Consider the following 20,244-nt stretch of genomic DNA (forward strand, 5'->3'; position numbering starts at 1 on the left):
CAGGTAACCTCAGACTCAAGTCAGTGACACTGCTCAACGAACCGGCCACAGCCTTCACCTTCGCTCCCCCTCTCCCCCTCGCAACAGCCTACTCTGCCTGTGGCTGGGTTTTTCGGCCGTGGCTCAGCTCGTTCCCCCCACCCTGGGCTGCTGCAGAAGCACCCGCAGCAAGTGCAGCTACAGGCGGGCGCCTCGAAACAAGCCCGAGCGAGCTCTAGGCAGTCATACTGGGCATGCTCAGTGCGCCTGCCCGTTGGGGACTCGGCGCTCGCACCCGGAGCTGCTGCTTCTGCCCCCTCCCTACAGCCCCGGCTCTGCCCTTCCCTCCCCCGGCGCGGTCCGTCCGCCTCCCGCCTCCCCTCGGGCTCCGAGGCGCCTGGGCTCCCGGCGCGGCGGCGCAGGGGGCGGGCAGGCCGGCGGGCGGTGATGTGGCGGGACTCTTTGTGCACTGCGGCAGGATACACGTTCGGGCGCTGGGACGCGGCTGCGCTCAGTTCTCTCCTCTCGGAAGCTGCAGCCATGATGGAAGTTTGAGAGTTGAGCCGCTGTGAGGCGAGGCCGGGCTCAGGCGAAGGAGATGAGAGACGGCGGCGGCCGCGGCCCAGAGCCCCTCTCAGCGCCTGTGAGCAGCCGCGGGGGCAGCGCCCTCGGGGAGCCGGCCGGCCGGCGGCGGCGGCAGCGGCGGCGTTTCTCGCCTCCTCTTCGTCTTCTTTTCTAACCGTGCAGCCTCTTCCTCGGCTTCTCCTGAAAGGGAAGGTGGAAGCTGTGGACTCGGGCGGGAGCCGGCTGAGGCGCGGCGGCTGCACCTCCCGCTCCTGGAGCGGGGGGGAGAAGCGGCGGCGGCGGCGGCGGCTGCAGCTCCGGGGAGGGTGTCGGAGTCGCCTGTCACCATTTCCAGGGCTGGGAACGCCGGAGAGTTGGTCTCTCCCCTTCTACTGCCTCCAACACGGCGGCGGCGGCGGCGGCACATCCAGGGACCCGGGCCGGTTTTAAACCTCCCCTCCGCCGCCGCCGCACCCCTCCTGGCCCGGGCTCCGGAGGCCGCCGGAGGAGGCAGCCGTTGCGAGGATTATTCTTCTCCCCATTCCGCTGCCGCCGCTGCCAGACCTCTGGCTGCTGAGGAGAAGCAGGCCCAGTCGCTGCAACCATCCAGCAGCCGCCGCAGCAGCCATTACCCGGCTGCTGTCCAGAACCAAGCGGCAGCAGAGCGAGGGGCATCAGCCACCGCCAAGTCCAGAGCCATTTCCATCCTGCAGAAGAAGCCCCGCCACCAGCAGCTTCTGCCATCTCTCTCCTCCTTTTTCTTCAGCCACAGGCTCCCAGACATGACAGCCATCATCAAAGAGATCGTTAGCAGAAACAAAAGGAGATATCAAGAGGATGGATTCGACTTAGACTTGACCTGTATCCATTTCTGTGGCTGCCGCTCCTCTTTGCCTTTCTGTCACTCTCTCTTATAACGTGGGAGTAGACGGATGCGAAAAATGTCCATAGTTTGGGTGACTATGACATTTAACCCTGGTCGGATTTCTAGATCATGTATATTATGTGCCTCTTTTGAATGCATTCAACCTAGGGTGTGTTCGGCTATTCGGAACTCTTGCCTGGTTGCAAGTGTCAAGGCACTGATGGGTTTCTTAGTCTGTCTGTGGGGACTCTCCCTAAGGGCTATTGTCCGTTAATAAAGAATACAGTACACTGCTAGTGGATTAGTGAGCTCGGTAATCCGGTCTGCTAAATGAACAGAAAAGTAAATGCTTTGAGGTTGAGCATATTTCGATTAAATCTTGGCTTTAGGCCCTAGATCAAGGGTATAGATCAGATTAAAATGAAAATTAGTGTTGCGCGTACGCATATTGCATCAGAATCTTGCAGTGATTGCTTTTAGTTTCCTGAGTTGCATTGATAGATTCTTTTAAAATGTGAGTTGTGAACCGAACTGATTTGCATAACTTTAGAGAGAGAATCATTTTAGCATATATGGTGCTCATTTGAAGGCAAAAGTAGGTTTGTATGTTGAAACTAAGTTAATTACAACTTTGAATCGCATTTAGAAGTTTTGTAGCTTGAAATCAATAGTACCGTGATACATCTCAAAGGCGCTCTTACTAGATCTTTGTTAAATTTGCTTTTTTTGTCTCGTGTTGGGCTGATGTGGGATAGGGCATGAAATTTGCAGTTCAGTAGCACTGTATATTCAGTGCTCTTGTGACACATAATAGAATGGAGATTGAGTGGTTTTTGATCCCAGATGATAATGTTGTGTAGGTTCAAGGGTATTGTGTGTAGCAAATGGTGATTGCAGAGATTAAACTTCAGTTTCACTTGAAATTTAAGTATTATTGTGATATCAGAATTGACACTCACCTTATTTAGGTTTCAGGTCCTGTGACACCTTTGGGTATCCATTAACTTTACTCTGGCTTGTGTAGAATATCAGTATAAGTATAATTTACCAGCTAATAACCAGAAATGCTGGCAAGAGTGGATCACTCCAGCTTCGGATTGTAGGTGTGTTCGCTTTTTTCATATGGTGTATTAAATTTACTGAGTCAGCTTGTTGGATAAGACAGAAACCCAAGAGTTTCAGTGGTATATAATTGGTTGTCTAAAAGTTAGGCCTTTATATTTCAAAAGATAGTGGTTATCGAAAGGCATGAGTCTTTGCAGTTTCAGGTATAATAAACCGGTTTTAATCAAGGATGGCGATAGAGCCCTCCTTTTTTGCAGAATGGAAAGTATCGTAGGAATTGAGACTCACTGGTAGGCCAGTGTAAGGCATGAAGAACAGGATTAAGTTATTGGTCTGAGGAGACTGAAGCATTTTATTAAGGCCTCTATTAAGATAAAAAATTTGGTGCTGTGAATTGTAGCAGTGGACAATACTTACTTAAAACTACATAATTGCATAAGTGTTAATAGCCTTAATAAAAATGGTTTCTTAGCAAGTATCAGTAAACATTTTACCTAAAGGTAGAGTGACACTAAAGTGTCTATACGTCCAGGTAAAAACCGTGGGGAAGATTTTTTTGAAGAAAATGTTACATATCTGAAGAGGTTTTATTCCTTTGGATTATGTATCCACACATAAATGTGCACAGCTAATTTTGCCCCAGTTTTTGATATGAAATGAAGATAAAAGTTACTGAAGAAGTAGCTTTACAACACACACAACGTAAGTTTTCTGTTAGGTTAAAAAATGATACTTTAAAAGAATATTTGGAAAGTTTGGAGTTGCATTAATTGAAAAACTTTACTAAAGCTGAACTTGACCCGCTTGCCCAGAAGATAATTAATTATGAAAAAACTCTTCTGATTTGTAACCTATTTCAAAAATAGTCTACTATTGGTGTGACTTGACAGTCATCTAGATGTATAGAAATAAATTAATTAAATGTTTAAATTTTTAAAATAAACCCCCATTCAAAAAATTTTCTAGAATGCTGTTTGTTGGGCAGATTGCTTTTAGTATTCAGAATATGTTTATGCTATTTTTGCTTTACACATTTGATTTAAAATTATCAGAGTTATAAGACTAACATTCTACCGGGTTCTTATATATGAGCAGTGAGGTGATTAGCCATTTCTCCTTTGATTTCAGAGTGTGTGTGCCTCTATGTATGAAATTTATGTGACTTACAACTTTCTCTAAAACTGTCCTTTTAGTTATGGTATGCATAGAAAGCATTATCGTATATTGCATCAAATGACTAATAACACTTAATTTCTAGAGTTGTGGTTTTATTGAGCCAAATGTTGATGTGAAAAAAAAATCACTTAGGGAAGTCAGTAAAGGGTTTACTTTTTTGGTAGTTGCACTTCCAATAATTTTGAAATACCAAAGCACTTTAGTTTGCTTGGTTTCACTTTAGTGTTTTGTATTTACTGTGGTGGGGGGAAAATTAAAATGGTCATTGAAGGCTTTGTCTCTAGCAGGTTGTAGTATCTCTCTAGCAGGTTGTATGTAGTATCTATTTCAACAGCTAACCTGTTCAAAGTTAAATTCTTTTATGAAAGTAGTGATTGGAGTATTTTTATAAAGATCAATAATGAAGTGATTTCCTCAGAGGAAAATTGAGGACCATACTTAATTTTTTTTGCAGAATTGAATTATTCTAAAAATAGTTTGTTGGTGGGGTTTTATCCTTAATGTTAGTCTGGAAAGTAGTATTAAACATGAGACTATAAAAAATTCATTGTCTTTAGATTTCATGGAAACTTTAGGCTTCTGTTGTATTTTAATGGATAAGTTTGATAAGTTTGCATCTTCATAGGGAATACTTTTTAATTCGTAGAGAGTACAGGGGCTATTGAAGTTAGCTGTATTATCTTTTAAGATTAGTGATTACTGAAATGACTGTATTGTGAGGTTTTTTTTGAAAAAAGATTCTACTCACAATTTTAATTTACATTGTTTTGTATCTGTTAAGTTGTATTTCTTTCCTGTGCAGCATAATTGGGCCACCTAATTGCTATACAGTAATTTATAAACTTCATTTTCATAAAGCGTATTAAAGAATAAAGCGCATCTGAGAGGAATTTACAGTTTATGTAACTCTTAATATAAGTAAAAAGGAATTTTATTGCTGTTCATTGTAAAAGTTTGCACAGTAGTACAGTCATCAGTGCAGATTTAACATTGCTTATGATACACTAAATAAATACTAAGTAAATATAAAATATGGTGAGGTATAATCACCTTAACTTTAAATAGTTTTAGAAAGATAGTAAAGAAAGGTGCATATGTGTGTATTACCTTTCAGAATTTTATTTTAACAACATTCAAGGTAGCTGGTGATACTTTAATGCTTGTGTGGAACCGTATAGTATCTGCTTTTTCCCATTAACCACACACAAAAAAATATAAACCTCTTAATGTTATAAAATTTCTTACTTTTGGAAGTCTTTAGTACTGATTTTCAAATGTCCTCATTTTGAGATTTGCCCCATTTGCTATTCGTTCATTTGATGATAGCTTAATACTTTTTAATAATTTCTAAGCAACTTAAGAAGTAGTCACTTCAGTGACTTTTTAATGTAGGAGTATTTATTATGGGAAGATCACTTCACAAAGTTTCTACATTAAATCACTCTCAGTAAACATTCTATTTTTAAATTTTTGCCTTTGCATTTTTAGTAAGACAGCAGTGTAGGGAATGTTTTTATGTTAGTATTGTATGTGAAATTTGAGTTTGTGAAAAGAAATTTAGAAGTTTGTGTGCATATGACAGTTTTTCACTTACTTGAAATGTTAGGCCTTGGCTGTACTATAAGAATTTAGCTTCCAGAAAAATACGTTATTAATGATGGTGTAAGAAATTTATTTGGTGTGTTTTTTTTTCCTGTAGCCACCATTATTTCTGAAGTTTTATTTCTATTTCATAGAACCGTCACTCTTTATTTTCTCCTGTCTCTTTTTTTGTTAGATAAACTTAAGTAAAATCAGTATTCTTTTGTGGTATGAATTCATTAAGAAAAGGTGTTAGGATTTGTTCTAAGGATAGTGACTTAAGACATTTGTATCAGCTTGTGAGATTGGGGTCACAAATGGTTTCAGTAAATATTCAGTTTTATGATACTAAATATTCTGTTTTACAGTTGCTTTCTATGTGGTAGCTTTGAGGTTAACACAGTTGCTATCAGAAACACCAGTAATGTTAGACCGAACAACCCTAAGTTGTCAAGGATTTGCTGAGCAAACTGATGTCCTTAATTCCTTTATTTAGGCCATATTAGTGCCACATATATTCTTTGCTAGGTGGTCAAAAGTGTTTTGGTCTGTGATTCTCTAAGTATTGAATATGTATATGCATTTACTAATGTAAAGTACTTTCATTTGTCAGGAAAGGTGAAATTAGTATATTGGATTTGACTATTCACATATCCCCAAATTTTTGGAATTTTTTCATGGGTTACAGAAAAGCTATTGGCAGTTTGGTTCTTTTAAAATAATTTGCACTGGAATTAAAAAAGGCTGTTAGAAAAATATTAGTATAAGAAGAATAAACATAATTTAGGGGTAAATTAATTTTATATGGAAAGTCTTAATTTAGTTCAGTATAGTTAAGGCAAATTCACTTCATTTGCAACAGTTTGCATTAAGAGATGAGTGGACATCTTCAGGGTATTAGGTATACACTTGTTGGTAGTGTTGAGAATATTGAGAGATTTGGATACTGTGGTGCACCTTCCAGCAAAAGAATATTCTTAACCTGTATATAGTGTGGAAAAAAAGACTGTTTATGTATTATATTTTAAGTGATTATACACTTAATTCTTACCAGTAGTCATCACTTCAGGTATGGACAGTGAATCTAACTTATAAGTGTTTGAATACTCTGTGTATATATGTAAATAAAGACAGAGTGAGGAAACTATAGTAATATTTCTAAAAACTGAACTTTTTTCTCTTTAGAGATCATTTGTGGATGTGGTTTTATAATTTTTAAATAAGGTTAAATCTATTTTAAATTACATTAAAATATTGAGTATTAGTTTTATCTACACACTGTTTGTACATTGTTTCATTTTAGATTTTAGGGTGGCAGTGTAGGCTCTGGAACCAACACTGCCTGTGTTGGAATCCTGACTGCCGCTTAGTAGCTGGATGACTGTGTAGGTTACTTTTCTCAATCTGTTATATCTGTAAAATGAGGATGATGGTACCAACCCACATAAAGTTTATTTTGAAGAATAAATGAGATAATGTAAATAATTCACTTAGCATAGCACCTACCACATTGTAAATACTTAAATGGTAACAGCTTGTCTTAAAAATCATAATTTCAGATTACCCGTGTATGAGAAATTATTTGTCTTTTCATTTATGGGAGGAGCAGTGATTTTAACTGAATTTTTCCTCAGTTTTGGATATGTTAGCATGTTAATTGGTTCAGGCTATGACTATTTTTTAAAATAGGGGTATTCTTTTAGGAGTTGTGAGTGTAACATGTCTGTGATTTTGCTGTTTCATTGCAAATAATTTGAAGCTCTGCTCCCTCATACTATGGAGCAAAGAAGAGATAATCATTGCTAATCGAAGATTATTTGCTTTAAAATACTAAGGTATGATGTAAACTTCCTCTGTTATGGCTTAATGAAGTAGAAGTTTTAAAATAAAAATTTGCTATAATATTAAATTTTCTTTAGTGTTAAAGATAGGTCAGCTAAAATATCATATAGTTTTATTCACAGAGTAATCTCCATCTCAAAACTTTTAATATATGATACAACAGTTATATAAACTGTCTTATCAATAAAGGTATCTTAGCATTTCTTTCTAAGTTCAGATTTTTGGAGGAGTCATGCAACTTTGAATGCCAAGTTAACATTTATTACAGTAACATTTACACTTAATATAATTTGGCAGTGCATTAATATAGGAATTTTATTTAGGTTAAACCTTTGTATTATTGTTTCCCATTTTTGCTTTTGATCAAGATTCTCATTGTAGGCCCTAGAAATGGGAAGAAGAGCTAAAGGATTTCTTTCTTCATTTATTCTTACCAGGTATGGGGAAGGATGGGATAAGCTTGAGACCTGCCTATTAAAGGCCATTACTTGTACATAGGGATCAATCTGTTTTTTCCTTTCCCTGTGCTGGTCTCCAAGCTGTGTGTCGCAGTACCCTCAGTAGTGAAGCACTTGATTTCCAGTGAGTTTTTTTTTACCTATTTGTTTTGCATTGCAGAATGAATTGTGCTGTCTAACTTTATATGCAGTTATCTGATTATATGACTTTTACGTGTTTTGTTATGTGTTGGATAAACTAGCTGTATTTTTGGTCCAAGTCTAGGTTGTAGAATTGAACTGTTCATTTTGACAACTTTTAGGAACATTTAGTTATCTAAAATTCCCTCTCTTTCTCTCTAATGCTTCATGCTCCTGTATTTTGTTTTATATTACTACCTAAAACTTAGTTGATTTAGTGTTATTAAAGCACTTCTGAATAGTTTTCAATTTTATTTATTTTGATCTTTGTAGGTTCTCAGGCTAAATATAATAAGGTTCTATTTTCTTTAGTAGTAATTGCAGGGATTGCACTCTGCTAATTTTATATGTTTAATATTTTTGATCTTTTAAGGAGGCTGTAATTATTTAAGGTATTATGAAATGGGTTGTGATCTGATTCTTTAAATCATATGTATTCCTAAAGTGATTTATAAATATAATAGCATACTTATTCAGAGTTGCAAACAACTCCTTGTTTTAAAATGTGTGCAATTGTTTTTTCCATTTAAAATTCTTTTGCTCTCATGAATTTAGTGAGACTCTTCTTTTTGAGTGTTCTAGTTACTCGGAACTTACTGGAGATTAAATAAATAGAATTTAAATCTTTTCTCTACCTTTAAAATGAAGTTTGGGTACCTGTTTGGATATGAAACAGTGTTATTACTTTTTTGGGGGGTGGGGGATGGACAGTGCTGGATATTCTGTTTGCCCATCAAGATCCATTTTCCGCCTTTCTCCACCCTTCTTTGAGGCCTGGTAGACTGACATCCTTAGATGGCTCATTCAGGCTCCCTTATCCTCTGGCTTCCATTTGGATTCAGTCCCCAGGAAGCTCTAGCAGAATATTGGAGGGAAGAGGGCGAGTTGGCAGGGGTTGCTGTTGGGCACTAAGACTATAGCTCCTTTATGATGGCTCCTCTTCTATGGCTCTTTATTCCGATAATGGCTGCCTTCCATTGTCCCTTTAGGCCTAGGGGTGAAAATGGTTTACAAGGCTTACCACCATTGCTAAATTCTGTGATGCTTCAGTATTCCTTATTGGTTACCTTGCCTTTAAGCGGTCCTTGCATTAAACTCTCTTCAAATCAAAAAAAAAAAAAGAAAAATGAACTTTGGGGAATGTTACCAAGCTTGATATTTAGGTGTAATGTATTTATCAATTACTTTACTCTGAGTCCATCAGAGTGAAAGTGGAATGCCTGGACTTTTTTTTCTTTCATAATGTGAAAAAAGTACTTTGCCAGGCTTAACTTAGCCTTGTAAAATTTATTTAACATTTTAACTTACTCGTTTATGAAGTATGAAAGATGAAAAAGGGAGGACTTAAGTCAGAAGTGTTTTTTTCAATTAATAGAATTAGCTAGTATATACCCTAACAGTGTCTTATATTTGTTCAGTATTTTTTCATTAACAAAGCCTTTTCTTAATCATTAGCTCATTTGATTTTGCAAAGAAAAAAGGAGCAACCTAAGAGATGGTACAGGGCTTCCCTGGTGGTGCAGTGGTTGAGAGTCCGCCTGCTGATGCAGGGCACAAAGGTTCGTGGCCTGGTCCGGGAAGATCCCACATGCCGCGGAGCGGCTAGGCCCGTGAGCCATGGCCGCTGAGCCTGCGCGTCAGGAGCCTGTGCTCCGCAACGGGAGAGGCCACAACAGTGAGAGGCCCGCATACCGCAAAAAAAAAAAAAAAGATGGTACAAGCATTACTTTCCTCATTTTTTGTAGTATAGGAATCGTAGCTCCAAAAAAAAAAAAAAAAAAAAAAGAAATCAGTAACTTGTTAAAGGCTACCTGAAGATTGGGTCCAAAGAAGGATGCAGGGTTTTTAGGTACCTCGTGCAGTATTTTTCCCATCATGTTACATCGGTGGTTCTCAGACTTTAGATGGCATTCGAATAACTTGTAGGGCTTAAGTCATAGATTACTAGCCCCACCTCCAGAGTTTCTGACTCATTAGGTCTGGGTTGGGGCCTGAGAATTTGTTGGTTTTTTTAAATTAATTAATTAATTTCTGGCTGCGTTGGGTCTTCGTTGCTGTGCGTGGGTTTTCTCTAGTTGCGGCGAGCGGAGGCTACTCTTTCGTTGCGGGGCGCAGGCTTCTCATTGCGGTGGCTTCTCTTTGCGGAGCACGGGCTCTAGGTGCACGGGCTTCCGTAGTTGTGGCACGCAGCCTCAGTAGTTGTGGCTCGTGGGCTCTAGAGTGCAGCTCAGTAGTTGTGGCGCACAGGCTTAGTTGCTCTGCGGCATGTGGGATCTTCCTGGACCAGGGCTCGAACCCGTGTCCCCTGCATTGGCAGGCAGGCTCTTAACCACTGTGCCACCAGGGAAGCCCCAGAATTTGTATTTCTAACAAGTTCCCAGGTGGCGCTGATGATGGTAGTCTGGGAATCACAGTTTGTGAATCACTGTGTTATATTATCTCCTGTCAAGCAAATCCTTAATGTGTTATCTCTTTTAGTTTAATAGAGTTTACACATACATTATATCATTTGATTTGTAAACCCTAAGTAGCTCAGCATGGCAAATGTTACCCTGATTTTTGTGGACGAGGCAGTGAGTTTAGAAAAGCAGCATAGTGGAATGGAAGGAGCATAGATTTGGGAGTCAGCTAGACCTAAAGTGTAGCTTAAATCCTTGCTCCGCTACTTATCAGTTATGTAATAAAAGATAAACTCCTTAACCTTAGTGAACCTTAGTTTTCACATCTCTAACATGGTAAAAACCCTTAACTTGTAGGGTGCTTTTTAGGTGTGTTAGAAGAATATATTTTCAGAATATTGTTTGCCAACTGGGAGTGATCTCCTTCCACCTTGTCTGGGTATTTGGCAAAGTCTGGAGACATTTTTGGTGGTCACAGCCCCGGGGGTGGGGGGGTGGTCAAAGCACGGAAGCTGTTGGCATTTGTCTCAGAGTAGAGGCCGGGAATGCTGCTAAACATCCTACAGTGCACAGAACAGCCTCATCCACAACAAATAATTGCCTAGCCCAAACTGCCAACGCTGCCGAGGTTGAGAAACTCTGGTTTAGAGGTGTAAGTGTCTGGTATATAATAAGTATAATATTTGATAAGTCAGTACCTTTGTCCTTAGGTTGTGGTATTTAAGGTGAAATTGCTAATAAATGATAGAGCTAGGCTTTTAATATCTATTTTTTCTGACTGCTGCTAGGCCAGTATTCTTTATAATAACTTTTTCCACAAAACATATCCCTGGTAACAAAAAAGGGTTTATTTGGAGAAGGCTCATGTGTGACTGACTGATTGTGAAGGTGTTGCTTTGAACTTCTGTCAGAAAAGGCTGAAGATGTTTTCAATAAACGTGTGAGTATATTGCAGTACATGAGGTATTCAGAAGGGTGTTACATAGAACTCTAACGGGATGGATATGCTTTATTAAAGCATTTTTCTTTTCATTTTTATATTGCCATTAGTTTTAAAAGTAATTCTTAGCTTGCTTCTTTTAGTTATGTAATTAAGAGGTACTTTGCTCACAGGATACTTGTTTTGTGCTGTTTAATTCATTCTTTAATCTTCTGCTTTTTTTTTTTCTAAAGCTGTTTTTGTTACAGTCAGATGTGGTGAAGTTAAATCTGCTTATGTAAAATGGCAAATTTCTGACAAGTTATAAGAATTTCTCATATCTTTCCAGATGAAGTAGGGCCAACTCTAAGGTTCTCTGATGCATGTGTTACATTCTTTTCTAGACCCTAAATTTGCTATGTCAGCCTGTTGAATTAAAGTGCTGTATTTATCTACATTAAAAACTTGCGTTAGTGTGTGAAAGTTTTAGAAAAAAATTGGGATGGAGTTTTAGACTAGTCCAGAGATGAGAAGATGCCAAGGGGGTAGCTTAGTGGATTCTGAATTTTGTGTTGTTTTTAGGGCAGACAAACATAATTACGAAAGTGTTCTAGGAATTGATTGTTTGCTATGATTTTTTTCTGTTCACTTGATATTACAATTTACTTTGCCTCTCAGCTTTGCACAGGCAGATTAAAATGTCAAGGCCTATTTTAAAAATCCTTATGAAATTTAAGTTTTGACTGTTATGATTCTTTGTGAAATTACAGGAGATAGAGATACTAATATTTTAAAACCAGGACTGCTAATCATGTGATAGCTTCACATTTATTAAGAAAAACAAGTAGCATTTATTATTGTAATTTAATTGAATAAATATGGTATTTATTTCAGTATATGAATAAAACATTCCATTTGCTTTACTGTACTTAAGAATATTTTTTTTATAAAAACTAAAAATTTTAAAAAATTACTCATTGTCCTACTTCTCTGAAACTTCATATTTCCATGTTAGCTTCTAGTTTTTGTTCATATGCATTTATTTTAAAATATAATTCATCATAGTGAACTTAGAGGTGTGTGTGTGTTTTAACAATTTCCAAAGCACCTCATAATTACCTTAATTATTTTAAATGGCAAAGTCATCAGAAATATTTGTTTCTCTGTAGTTATACATTAAACATCTATCCAATATTTGGCCAATTTTTTTTCCTGCCCTTTTCAGATTTTCTTTAGTGTGGATTTAAGCTGACCTAAATATTAGAAAAGGTTTTCCTGATTTTGATTCACAAAATCATAGTCTCTTACACAAAAAAATAGCTGAAGTTTGAAGTCTAGAAGCTTTTTTTTTTTCCTTATTTACTTACAGGATAGTTATCGCATATTTAAAATTAAAAGCATATTTTAATTATGTAAAAGTGAGGCAAAATAAAATGTATGTAAACACTTTTGATCTGTCAAATTTTCTTTTGCTATTTTCTATTCCTATTACTAATAGCAATAGTAATCCTATTGTGTTGAAATTAAAGTAGATATAGAAGTAATTTGAATAAACTGTCACATCACTTTATACTAAAGTTGTTATAACCCTGTTGCTGTCCTCTCTTTAATCAGAAAGGGTATGACTTATGATGTTACTGTTCCGTAGAGCATATTTTGAATGATACAGTTTATATTTGCTTAGTTGCCTTGGTGATAGTAATTGGTAATAGTGATTGATGCAGGTTTGATGTGCATTTGCATTTATAATCAATATTAATTTTTGTGGTAAAAAATTGCATTTGTTTGTATCAAATTTTAATTTTAAGTATCAGTTACTAAAACATGGAAATAATTTTAACCTTATTAGCCAAATAATTCTCAATGAATTTATTCATGTAGTTAGAAAAAAAAATATTGTGGAAGAAACAAACTTTTCTCTTTTTTAAACACAGTTACTTGTTAGAGTAACATTTTTCCAAATGAGATAAAATTGTTTCAATTCTTTTTTTTTTTTTTTTTGCGGTACGCGGGCGGAGCACAGGCTCCGGACGCGCAGGCTCAGCGGCCATGGCTCCCGGGCCCAGCCGCTCCGCGGCATGTGGGATCTTCCCGGACCGGGGCACGAACCCTGTCCCCTGCATCGGCAGGCGGACTCTCAACCACTACGCCACCAGGGAAGCCCTGTTTCAATTCTTAAACATAAGGAAATTTTAATCTAGGTGTGGGGTACCTTCTTGGGTGTTGATGAAAACATAATGAAGGCAAAAATGTTTTGTTTGTAAGTAAATATATGTATTTTTTTAAAACTCAAGAAGCAATCTAATATATGAATAGTTTTCATGGACTAGTGGTAGGAAATCTAAATAAATAACTTAGTATACGGAAAGTATACAATTTTTCATATCTAGGTTCTGTCTAGTGTGAGCAAGTTTATATCTAATACTGTAAAATACACTGAGGTACTGGTTATTAAGGCTAGTTGGATTCTTCTTGATAATGAAAAGGTCACACAGATTGTGATTTTTGTATAGTGTCCAAAAAGTAAGGTTTGCCATCTGTTACACAAATATAGGAAAAAGTTAAGACAATCTAGTGATATAAGTGGTTTTGACACTTCTCTTTTTGGAATCATCTATTAATTACAATTTTTAAAAACTAATAGCAAATTTTAAGCTTTTGCAAAAATAAAACTTAATGGTTATGCCAGTGTTGATACTTTTCTACTAAAATACAAAGATAGCAATTGGGAACTAAAGATTATGTAATGAAAGCCTGGCTTTTAGTCATTTACTTTTAGAAGATTGTTTGGATATTTAAGTGGAAACATCGTGTTTTAACTTGAGGTATTAAGTTATACAATATTTTGATACTGTAGTTATACAAGATTTTTAAACTGTAGTTTCCCTAAGAGTTGATATATAGGAATTCATTATTACAGAACTTAATCAAGGATCTGATTGAATAAGTATTCCTTAAAGATTTGCTTAAATATTTTTCAAGTTCTCTTCTTTCTTCTACCATAACTCACTTCTTGTCTGTATGCTAGTAAATGAGTTTCCCCTAAAATTTTGCTATTGCATTTTGAACCACTGCAGTAGTTGTTTCTATAACTTAATTTCTTTTCACCCCCAAGAATTTAATCTTGCCGAGTTGCATAGAAGTCTTTAAAATTGCATATTGGGCTTAATAAGATCTGATTAATTTTAATCTACTTTGTTTTATTTATTATGTTGATATTGTTTTTTATTGAGAAGTTTGTTACCATGCCAAGTGATTAATATGATCAGGTATAATATTTCAGTTTAGATACCATTTTGAATTTATGTTCTCAAATTCAACTTTGTGTCCAGGGTTTCTATTTTCCGTGTAAGAAACATCTTGCCAATTTCAAATTAATGTCTGATGAAAGTAGATTGTTTTACTAACATCAGTTTATAGATTTTGTTCATTCCTGAATTGTAGGCCATGAACAGAATGTTGCCTTTGTGTACCTTTTTGGATAGATAGTGTGTACATAAATTATATCTCTTACATGAAGTGTGGTGCATGTGTAGGTGAGATTTTTTTATCCAAATACTAAAAGTGTAAAAGTCTTCACCTGTTCTGTTTACTTAATAGTATTTAAATGGTGTGAGGTGTTAAGAGCTCCTTTCCCCTCTTTTCATTTCTGTCCCTCCTGTCTAACTTGGTATTTTTGTTTTTCTGTATGTTAAACGTTATGGTTTTTGTTTTCTTTTTGCGGTATGCGGGCCTCTCACTGTTGTGGCCTCTCCCGTTGCGGAGCACAGGCTCCGGACGCGCAGGCTCAGCGGCTATGGCTCACGGGCCTAGCCGCTCCGCGGCATGTGGGATCTTCCCGGACCAGGGCACGAACCCGTGTGCCCTGCATCGACAGGCGGACTCTCAACCACTGCGCCACGAGGGAAGCCCCAAACGTTATGTTTTTAAAAGTTTATTTACTGGTTGAAAAAGTTAGTAGCCCTTAAGTTAGTTTTTTCTTTAATGTTTCAGTCTAATTAGTTTCCAAGATTTTTACTGTGTTCTCCTTTGAATATGAAGATTCCACAACTAACCGTGATCAGTAATTGTGTTTTCTCCCCCATTTGCAATATTGGATTCATACTAATAATGGTATCCCTTGAGGAACATGCTGTCTAAAATTAAGTGTTATCAGTTCAAAGCAAGCAATGTACCTTATTCTCATAGCTGTTAGTATATTCTAAAATTGCATATTATTAAATCTTAAGATGAATTTTGACTAGTATTTTAGTATATGTAATTTCAGATCTTTTGGATAATATACTTATTCAAGCAGTTATAAATTGATACAATAATTAAAATACCATCAGTGGGAATATGAATCATTATACAGTAGTATTAGAACAAGGCACTTATCATAAAATCAGTAATATGATTCTTACCAATAGAGTAATGAATGCCAGTATGTGTGCCTTCATATTTTAAAATCTATATGAATTTCTAGTTTATATTGTTTTTATCCAGATTAAAATACTGCACTTAGGCAAAACTTTTTGCTAATTGAGGAAAAAAGTCATTTCCAGATGATTTTCTGACTTAAGATATGGAATAAAGAGATTTGATTTTATAATATTAAAAGTCAAATATAAAATGAAACAGCACACACTTGTTTGGAGCTTTTCTCCTTTAAAATGTTTCAAATTAACAGGACTTTCTTTGAAAAGTAAATTTGATTGTTAGAAGTAAATTTAAAAATCTTGCAGTTTTGGCTAAATTAATAGGAAAAAGAAAATCCACTTGTTGGAGACACATTTGTATTAGAACTGTGTTTTCTTAGTACCTTGTGTGTGTGTGGTAGTTTTTGAATGTTAGGAAATTTGTTCATGATTGTATCTAAAAGATCAATTCAGTTACAAATCTTGGAATCTTTTTGTTCCTTCCAGAATGCAGTTTGCTAATATTGAGTGAATTGGCACTAAACGTTACTGGCCTTTGTTGTCAAACTACTGACAAATCCCTTGGCATCTTGTACCTTAACTCTTTGAGTGTCTTTTTTCTGTAAAAGTTAATGGCCTTTTATCTTTTTGCATAGCTATAGAGTAGCCAAAACTAATGTTTTAGGTAGTCACTTCTATTAAAATAAATGATAAAAGAATGGCTTTTATAATAGAATGATATTACAGAAGTAATTTATAAATCTAACATTGAATATGAATATTAGAGCATAAAAGACACCCTCTTATGTACTTCAGAGTAATGATGGATTGATATAATTTTAACTTTTACAGTCTTTAATATGCTTTATTAAGATTTTATGGTAGAAAACTAGTTAGAATTTACATTTGGCTTGGTTCAGGTATATAATGTGGATAAGTATGTCTAATGCATGTTGTTGAACTGATAATCTTTTTGAAAGTTGTTATGTGTTACAGCCATAATTTGTTTGATTTGTCATTGGTAGTCAATCTTAGATGTTTTTTAGTGGGAGCAACACTTTAGGGAGGGGTGTGTGTGTGTGTATTTTAACAGCAGCAGAGTTCTGAAACAGGAAATCAGTCTTATCGTATTCATCCAGAGACCTAGGAAGAAGGTAATTGTTTGGTATACTCGTTAAAACCAGTTAGTTGGGCAACTTAAATTTTTAGAGGTTCACAGATGTAGGCTTGAACAGTTGTGGATATATTATTTCATAATTAACAAACTACTCTGGAGAAGAATTGATTCAGTTAGTTGAGGGGACTAATAATCCCTCAGCTAATACACTAGAAAATTGTACTTTGGATTTTAGACTATTGCTTGCATTATCAGTGACTTGATATTTTTCCATGGCTCTAATTTGATTAAATTTAAATAAATTTCAGTGCCTTGATTATTCCTTTAAAAAGATTTTTTTTAACCTCAGTGTAATCAATATATCTAGCTTGAAATGTTTTCAAAATGATTCTTAAATTTGAACAATTTAATAGAAAAAAGTTACTTCTATTTCAGATATTTGTCACTGGAAATTATCTTTCCCTGTTTGTTAATGTACATATGAACATAATTAGATCCTTGTAATCAGTGTTTTCATACTGTTCTGTGTTCTCTTTTATCACAGATTTTTATCTGTCGATGGATACTTATTTTAATAGCTATATAGGTAATATTTCATCAGGCTAAATATCGTGGTTTGCTAAACAGCACTATTGTAAATAATCTTTGTATAGTTTTTTTTCCTTGGTTTGTTTTTTTAGATTATATTGTTAGAGTGGGATTGTTGGAATAAAAGATACAGCAGTTTCATGGCTCTATAGGTTGCAGATTTCTTGTTTTTTTTTTTTAAGATGCTCATTCCTTTATTTATTTAGTTTATTTATGTTTTTGGCTGCATTGGGTCTTCATTGCTGCGCGCGGGCTTTCTCTAGTTGCAGCGAGTGGGGGCTACTCTTCGTTGTGGTGCGCGGGCTTCTCATTGAGGTGGCTTCTTGTTGCTGAACATGGGCTCTAGGCATGCGGGCTTCAGTAGTTGTGGCACGCGGGCTCTAGATCGCAGGCTCAGTAGTTGTGGCGCATGGGTTTAGTTGCTCTGCAGCATGTGGGATCTTCCCGGATCAGGGCTGGAACCCTTGTCCCCAGCATTGGCAGGTGGATTCTTAACCACTGCGCCACCAGGGAAGTCACATGATTGCAGATTTCTTGCCAAACGAACCAGTTTATAGTATTGTTTCTAAGTGGAAGAATTACTAGCAATTCTTGATATTACCTTAGAAGAATGTAATTTTTCATTCAGAAAGTGAGATATAAACTTGTGTAAACTTTTCAGTCAAGAAGAGTTGGTATAATATAAAAACATCAAAGAAAGTTGTGAGGTTCAAATTGCTTGGAGAAGTAGAAAACTTCAGTGGAGTTCCTAAGTGATTTGGCAGTCAGTTTTCCTTTCTGGTTTGGCACTGCTAGCAGATAATTAAAAAGTGTTAAAAGGAACCTAAAATTTATGCTAATGTGAATTTAAGTTAATATAATTTGTTTATGAAAACTGTCTTGAGTTGCCTTGTAATGAGACATTTAAACTAAAAAATAACAGGACATTTCTAACTTATGCAACCTCAAATAATAACAACCCCTTATTTACAATTGTAGACCCCTTTGCAGTTTTACAGATTTAAAGATATTTCCAATATCGCATTTGATCTTTGAAACAACCGGTGAAGAAGTTACAGCAAGTGTTATTATCATTGTTTTACAGAAAAACAAAAATATTTGAGGCTCAGAGATTAACTTAATCTGAACTCTAGGCTTTTAAGTTGCAAAGCTAAGAATGGAATTCTGGTTTTCTATATTAAATGACAGTATGCATTAAGTACTTAGTACAGGGCCTGTCATCTAGTAAATATTTTAGAGTTCCTGTGTCCTGTGTTGTTCCTGGACATTTCTTCTTTATTCTTAAAATTCCCATCTTTTTGAGCATTCTTTCTCTTCATATTTCTGTAGTTCATGCTTTTGTATCTACATACCCTTTTCATTTTAGAAAATAAAATTTTAGGCTGCATTAATTTGGTCTGTACAGGGATGATTATATGATGTATATTAGGGCAGATGATCTTAAATACTGAACAATTAACACTTTATCAACTGGGAAATTCAAGAAACTCCTATTTCTGCTTTCCTCCCAATAGAATCATCAGAAACCAGATCCAAACATTTAACACACTTATTAGGGAAAAATAAAATCTAGTTAAGAAATATAAAATCTTTTATTAAATGAGAAAGTCATAGAAGTCTATGAGCATGGGTGGTATTTAAAACATAATGTGATTATAAAAGTTGATAATGTGGATTAACTGTGACATACTTGGAAAGTATTTGTTAAATTTAAACCTGTTAAAATTTGTTGAAAGAAATGTAAAGCTGATGTAGTTAATGAATGAGTGGCTGAATTTCTTTTCCTCTCACCTGAGCCTTAAGTGTCTGTGAGTTGAAAGCACTGACAGAAATCAGGAGAAAAGCTCCAGAAATTCCTCGAAAATGAAATTAAATGGTGATGTCCTGGTATTTGCTAACATGCTTTGATTCTTGTTGTCTTTTGTTAGTCTGACTTTATTCCTTTACTCCCGCTGCCAGTTTAGCTCAGTGTTCCTCTTGTGAGCCAGGCAACTTGAGATTTGCTTTTGAAACTTTTTGATCACTACCTCTCTAAAATCTGTATGTCACTTTTTATTTGACCTGTCGTGTTCCACGTATGCTATAGCTTCACATTGTACAACTTTCAGTTAACTAGAATTCTAAAAATAGCTTTTATGTGGTCTGTGGAAATAATTTTCCTTAAAATAATTATGGCAGGAAAAATAAGTATTTATTGGTTTGTATACGAGCACTGCACTTCAGTTTATAAGTTAAGGGATAAGTATATCTATATACTATACAGAGTACTACAGAGAAACTTTTCAGAACTGCTTTACTGTTAGTAATTATATTTATTTATTTTTAATTAATTAATTTTTGGCTGTGTTGGGTCTTCGCTGCTGTGTGTGGGCTTTCTCTAGTTGTGGTGAGCGGGCTTCTCATTGCAGTGGTTTCTCTTGTTGCAGAGCACGGGCTCTAGGTGTGCGGGCTTCAGTAGTTGTGGCGCATGGGCTTCAGTAGTTGTGGCTCGCGGGCTCTAGAGCGCAGGCTCAGTAGTTGTGGCGCACGGGCTTAGTTGCTGTGCAGCATGTGGAATCTTCCCGGACCAGGGCTCGAACCCGTGCCCCTTGCATTGGCAGGCAGATTCTTAACCACTGCACCATCAGGGAAGCCCCCGGTAATTATCATATTTAAAATAAGATTCAATCTGTGTCAGGAACACATTGTTATAAAATAAAGCTTAGGGAGCTATTTTTTCCCTCCCTTGTCATTTTAATAAAATGTGCAATGGAATGGTAAGTAGTAAAACAAAGTATCTTAGGGAGCTATTTTTGGTTGTTATCCTCTATTTGAAAATTCAAGGTAAATTTATAGTTTAAACCCCATTAATTTAGGCTCAAATAAATTTCTGAGATAAGGTAGACTCATGAGATCTCAAGTCACATGTTTTTTGAAAGATGTTTTGTTAATTAGAGGTAACTTCGAACATATTTTTAGTGTTTTAAGTTATGCTTGGATGCTTAGAACAGCCAATAAAAAATTATTTAACTCATAGTAGCCACATTATTTTATAATAGGTCATTTATATTATGGGTTGAATCAACTTCTGTGCACAGATTTTAGAACTTAACTATTATTTATTCATTATTTTCT

General features: G+C 36.3%; 1 protein-coding gene across 1 annotated transcript in view; it reads left to right on the plus strand.

Moving 5' to 3' along the window:
* Positions 1–233: 233 nt before the first annotated feature.
* The window catches only part of PTEN (phosphatase and tensin homolog), a gene marked incomplete at its 5' end in the record, with an annotated part of 93,620 nt that continues 73,609 nt past the window's right edge, over positions 234–20,244 (plus strand). The window contains 2 exons of the mRNA XM_082672952.1: positions 234–528; positions 631–1,404. Coding sequence (XP_082529078.1) covers positions 234–528; positions 631–1,404 — 1,069 coding nt within the window. The remainder of the gene's footprint in view (positions 529–630; positions 1,405–20,244) is intronic.

This window comes from Grampus griseus (genome assembly GCF_964374135.1).
Source record: "Grampus griseus genome assembly, chromosome: 16".
Classification (NCBI taxonomy): domain Eukaryota; kingdom Metazoa; phylum Chordata; class Mammalia; order Artiodactyla; family Delphinidae; genus Grampus; species Grampus griseus.